This window comes from Pipistrellus hanaki, assembly GCF_964339955.1.
Source record: "Pipistrellus hanaki genome assembly, contig: scaffold_79, whole genome shotgun sequence".
In the NCBI taxonomy this organism is placed as follows: Eukaryota; Metazoa; Chordata; class Mammalia; order Chiroptera; family Vespertilionidae; genus Pipistrellus; species Pipistrellus hanaki.
The window spans coordinates 73,969-80,000 of NW_028182256.1; the positions used below are offsets into that span (position 1 = coordinate 73,969).

The following is a 6,032-nucleotide window of genomic DNA, read 5'->3' on the forward strand; positions in this document are numbered from 1 at the left end:
AGCTTGAAAGAGAGAAATAAGGAAATTAAGCAGCTTTGGAAAGCCCTAAAGTTCACTTAATGTAGCATTACACTCTATAACATAATTGAGAGACAATGTTCCCGAGGTTTTCAGGTTCATATCTATGTTTAGGTAGTTTTTTCTCCATGTTCCCAATGCTTATACCTGGACCAGAAGGCCTAATGTTAGAAACTATGAGAAAACATCAGTAATTCTGGGAATATAACAGTAAATAGATGAGAACTCGCATAGAACATGTATAAAACACTTCTCCAAGTCTGTTGTTAGTTTAAAAAAAGGTACCTACGATCCAAGAAATCCTTAATTAGAGTTCAGATTACATGAAACAGTGTACAAATCCTATATTGTTTACTTAAAGGAGCCTGGAATGGTAAATGTGTGTCATACAAGGCAGAATACCATTGAAATAGAGAAAGAAACACGTTCGGCCATTGTTCCACCCACCCACCCACCCACCCACATCTGGGGGTTGCTGTTTACGTTCCTTCACCTCCGTAAGCTTTTTAGCAGGTATATGTCGAACACTTCTGTTTCACAGGTCAAGACAGGATCAGAGGCCACGGCTATCCTATCCGCCATCGACAACACATCTGTCTGTTTCAGTCTGTCTTTTTTCACGATTCCATCCACTGTCGCGTCGTCCTGATCTGTAAGGGAGGCCTAGACAACCTACAAAAAAATGTGTTTTGTAGTTTATCTTGGAAGAAGACAGAAAACATCACTGTTATTTTTGGTGAAGAAACTCAATTTTGTACAGTTTATTTCGACGTAAATAAAGTGTGAATTTGTATAAATAAAAAAATAAATGGTGACAGGATAAAAGGGAGGGGTTGACCTTTGACATTTCAAAAAAAGGTGGCTGCCGAGTGCCTGCAGCCAAAATGGAGGCCGCCTAAACTCCCTTCTTTGACAGAAAAGATGACTTGTTTATTCCCACACAACTGTGGACGAAAAGGGGCCTATGTGCTAGCTGACCTGACGACCTCAGGGAAGGCCTGCACTGCGGGAGTTGAAAACGGAAAGGCCTAAAGCGAGCACAGGGATGGTCTGAAGGGAGCCTATAACTAAGAGCAGTTCTGGTGGGTAGTCTCGTGCTCCCTCCCCCGCTCCCCCGACCCCCACCCCTCATACTCACAAACACAACCAAATGCGCCTGTGAGCCAGGACAGAGACCATAGATTCCTTCATTGTTTTTTTTTTTTTAATTTTTTTTATTTTATTTTATTGATTTTGTACAGTGAGGAAGGGAGAGAGATAGAGAGTTAGAAACATCGATGAGAGAGAGTCATCGATCAGCTGCCTCTTGCACACCCCCTACTGGGGATATGCCCGCAACCAAGGTACATGCCCTTGACCGGAATCAAACCCTGGGACCCTTCAGTCCCCAAGCCGACGACGCTCTACCCATTGAGCCAAACCGGTCTCAGAGGCAGATTCCTTCATTGTTATTGTTATCATGTGTATTGTTGCCTGTTAGTTAACTATCTATCCTGCACCCAGCTAAGTAAAAGAAGTAGGTGTGACACTGGCCAGTTTGGCTCAGTCAGTGGGTAGAGTCGATGTCGGCCAGGCCTGGGGACCTTAGGATTCCGGGTTCAATTCCAGTCAAGGGTACAGGCAAGGCCCAGGTCGTGGGCTTGATCCCCAGTAGGGGGCAGCAGCCCACCGGTAATTGACTCTCACCGATGATGTTTCTGTCTGTCTCCCACTCTCTTCCTCTGGGAAATCAATGAAAATGTACTTAATTAAGAACGAAAGAGAGGCCGAAGCCGGTTTGGCTCAGTGGTAGAGCGTCGGTCTGCGGACTGAAAGGTCCCAGGTTCGATTCCGGTCAAGGGCATGTACATTGGTTGCGGGCACATCCCCGGTAGGGGGTGTGCAAGAGGCAGCTGTTCGATGTTTCTCTCTCATCGACGTTTCTAGCTCTCTATCTCTCTCCCTTCCTCTCTGTAAAAAATCAATAAAATATATTTAAAAAAAAAAAAAAAAAACACGAAAAAGAGAGAGAGAGAGAGAGAGAGAGAGAGAGAGAGAGAGAGAGAGAGAGAGAGAGGGAAAACAAACAAAAACAATTGTTCTCCGGAGCATTGTCCCAACTCCTTGAGATTCTGCTTCCTGGCCAGTGTGGACAGTTTGGCTCAAGTAAAGTCATAAAATTTCTCTACAGGTTTGAATGTTTTCACATGAACACAATGTATACACCTACTGGGTTCTGAGGGCGGGGCAACAGAGTCAATTTATGAGATCTGCTGTGAAACTGCAGAGGAGTCTGTTTTTGCTGTTAAAACAGTCCCAGAGGCTGGCAGAGATGCCTCTCACTCTCGGCTCGGTACTCATGCCTCTCTGTAGAGGCGGTACCTTGAGAGTCCCCCTTTTTTTGGGTACATACTCCCCAACACTCGGGAGAAATTAGACTCGGGGGGGGTCCCACCAGAAAAAAAGGCTAATCTTCCTTGGCAACCTAGCCTGGCTGCCCGCCCCCCCCCCCCCCCCCCCCGCTATAAATAAAGTGGACAATGGAGAGGTCTGGCCAGTTCCTGGCACCATGGGGTTGCATGCTACCCTGCCTGCAGCTAGATAGACCTGTTTTCCTATCCCCAGGGAAGTGAATGGAGAGTGAGGCCTTCTCAGATCCCTGTGGAAAAGCACCTAATTAGGCGGGGGTGGGTGGGTGGGTGGTGGTGGTGGTGGTGGTGGTGGTGGTGGTGGGGTGTTCCGCCACCGGTGTGTGTGTGTGTGTGTGTGTGTGTGTGTGTGTGTGTGTGTGTGTGTACGTGTACACGTGTGTTCACTGGACAAAGGGGAAGAGCTCATCGTGTGGAGGTATTGCTGCAGGGAGGTCTGTCAGAGGATGCAAGAGCCTGGCTGGTCCGTCTACCTGAAAAAATCCAAACAAACTCTGGACGGAAAGGGGCCGCACGCTATCTATCTAACCTTGCGAGCTCAGGGAAGGCCTTTGTGAGAGGAGACCCAAAGTAACCGCCAAAGATGGTCTGAAATGAAAACTCTGTCACTAAAAGCAGTGGATGGCAGGCAGGTAGCCATTTCCTAGGCCAGTGTTTTTCAACCTTTGTTGGGCAAAGGCACACTTGTTTCATGAAAAAAATCACGAGGCACACCACCATTAGAAAATGTTAAAAAATTTAACTCTGTGCCTATATTGACTATATATAAAGTAATTCTCTTGAATAGGAATCAAATAAACACAAAGAAAGTATTTTATAATTACTTTATTATGAAATATTAAGTAAACAAAATAGTGAAAAATTATAAAACTCCTGTCTTCTCTGCACCTACGGCACACCAGGCAACATCTCAGCGGTTGAAAAACGCTGTGACCTAGGCTAGAATCTTCTCCGCCTTGACAAAAGTCAACCTTTATCTTCTGAGCCTGTCTATTGTCTTTTGCCCAATAGGATAACTGTATTCCTTTGGAATGTCAGGGACACACCCGTCTTTCCAGGCCCCTCTGGGCACGCCCAGCCTCCTTGTTATGCTTATTATTGTTGGCTGTTCGCAGTTGTCTCAAATACACTCACAGGAAGCAAGTCAGCTTCCGCGTGTCCCCCCCCCCTTCCCCCAGCCTGCGTGATTTCCCCCATTCCCCTCCCCACCCCCCCAGGTCAGCACTTAGAATGAAACCCCCTCACCTGAGGGATGAGAGGGAGGAAGGGAGCTGGGGTGGGGGATGGGGTAGAAAAATAAGCGCGCGGGGGGGGGGGGGGGGGCCCCGCGACGGGGGGCGGGGAGGTCTGGTCAGGGCGGGCCGGGCGATACATTCCAATGGATCTCACTCCAAGGCTTCATTCAAATGCAGAAAGCTCTCTGGTGACGTCAGGGCCTCGGACCTTGCCTCGGGCTTATCTGACTCCCCCAAGAACGGATGGCTGGCTGGCTGGCTGACAAAGACTTCTTGTAGCTAGGTGGGTGCAGGCTAGTTCATAGTCAATCATCAACTCAGTAATCATGATGGGATCTGTGACATTCACACAGCCGTGCCTGCCTGTGATTCCAGGATTCCAGAAAGAAGGAAGGCGACGGGCAGGCAAGCAGGCAGGCAGGCAGGCAGGCAGGCAGGCAGGCAGGCTCTGTCAGGGAAGATGCCGGCATAGGCACAGGGATCACTCAGCCCGAACTGATTTTAGTCTGTAAAGCCACCACACATGGCCTCCACTGAGCTTGTCCTCCCATTGGGCAAACCATGGTGACTGTAAAGTCCCGATCCCAACACCCGCGCGCGCGCGAACCCCGCCCCCCCCCCCCCCCCCCCGGGAGGGAGTTAGTTGTATTAAAAAATCAAGCTAAAGGAGTGTGAATGTAAAATGTTCAAAGGAAGTCTGTGTTTACCAACCACCATTTAAAGAAAACAAACCAAGAAAGAGATGAAAGGTCAAAACTCTGTCCAAGAGGGTCATCTGCTGTGTGAAAAGCCAGGGTTCGGCAACAGGGGATATTTTCTTCCTCTCAGGGGATTATGAAAAGCATCCATGACAGTAAAGGGGGTGGGTGTGTGGGTGGGTGCTGTCATTGAAAAGGCTAGGCGAGCAGGGAGAGCTATACCATTTAAAGGCATACCCTATCCGTTTTTCCTTTCGCAGCATGTACACAATGAATTCATGTTTAGTTTGGAACCAAATTACTTCTTGAGTCTCTTCTTCCTCCTCCTCCTCCTCCTCCTCCTCCTCCTCCTCCTCCTCCTCCTCTTCCTGTTCTTTCTCTTCAGCAGAGGGCTGCTGTTTCCAAGTTTTTGTCTGATATTCAGGTGTAGGACAGATGTATGTATGTATGTATGTATGTATGTATGTATGGTCTGTGTGAGTCCAAGGATGGACAGAATCTCGGGGGGGGGGTGTATGTGGAGTGGAATAGTCTGGAGTGGAGTGGAGTGGAGTGGAGGAGGGGGAGCAAGAGAGGAAGGGAGGGATGGAGGGATGGAGGGATGGAGGGATGGAGGGATGGAGGGAGGGAGGGAAGGAAGGAAGGAAGGAAGGAAGGAAGGAAGGAAGGAAGGAAGGAAGGAAGGAAGGAAGCAGGGGAAGAGAGAATGCCAAAATGTCAAAGGACCTAATTAGTTAATGACACCCGGCATGGGCATCATTCTGATTTTTTTTTGGCATGTTTTCCTGGAATGCCACCTACTCAGAAAGCAACCTGTGTGAGGTTAAACTCAGGTCACCCACACAAGAATAAGGACTACTGATTGACTGCAAGGCTCTGTAGTATGTCGTCCACCACTTGCACTTGGTAGAGACTGAAATCTGAGGCAAGGGGAAGAGCAGGGAAGCTGAGGGGTGTGTAACATATTCCACTGTATTGCACTAGGTGGAGCATGTTTGCTCCCCTCCCACACTCCCACCCCCCACGAACTAAAGAAGGACAGACTTCCCACGATGCGGACGAAGGGCTGTCGGTTAGGAATTTTCTTTTTTAAATATATATTTTTTATTTATTTATTTATTTATTTATTTATTTATTTATTTATTTATTTATTACAGAGAGGAAGGGAGAGGGACAGAGAGTTAGAAACATCGATGAGAGAGAAACCCCGACCAGCTAGCTGCCTCCTGCACACCCCCTACCGGGTTATGCCCGCAACCAACATACAGGCCTTTGACGGGAATCGAACCTTGGGCCTTTCAGTCTGCAGGCCGACGCTCTATCCACTGAGCCAAACCGGTTTTGGCTAGGAATTTTCTTGAAGCGAGCAGGGCCCTCACTGTGCCGCCGCCAACGCCTCCATCGCCACCTGGAAACATTCCTAAAGGGTAGATAGTAATAGAAACAGGAGGAACGGTGAGCATTGCAATGTGATTTCCGGGGTTTTGTATCTTTTAGAGACCTATAAAAAATGCATAATGATCTGATAAGCTTGCAACTTCACCAGTGTATTGTAAGCCATGTAAAATATGGAGTAATAAGAATGTACTATTCTATGCGGGCTTTATATTTATTAAAATGAATAAGTAAATATAAATTTTTTAAAAAATTATATTTATCCATCTATCTATCTA

At 47.5% G+C, this 6,032-nt stretch overlaps 1 protein-coding gene across 3 annotated transcripts in view; it reads right to left on the minus strand.

Moving 5' to 3' along the window:
* Positions 1–471: 471 nt before the first annotated feature.
* LOC311616152 (uncharacterized protein) overlaps positions 472–6,032 on the minus strand; it is a 21,508-nt gene continuing 15,947 nt past the window's right edge. The window contains exons 2-3 of one of the 3 annotated variants that reach the window (XM_084907416.1): positions 5,648–5,779; positions 472–690 (exon numbers count right to left, since the gene is read on the minus strand). In XM_084907416.1, the coding sequence (XP_084763542.1) occupies positions 636–690; positions 5,648–5,779 (187 nt within the window). In that variant the 3' untranslated portion in view covers positions 472–635. Of the gene's footprint in view, positions 691–5,455; positions 5,780–6,032 lie in introns of those variants that run through there. The other 2 variants (XM_084907417.1, XM_084907418.1) reach the window with 2 other exon arrangements.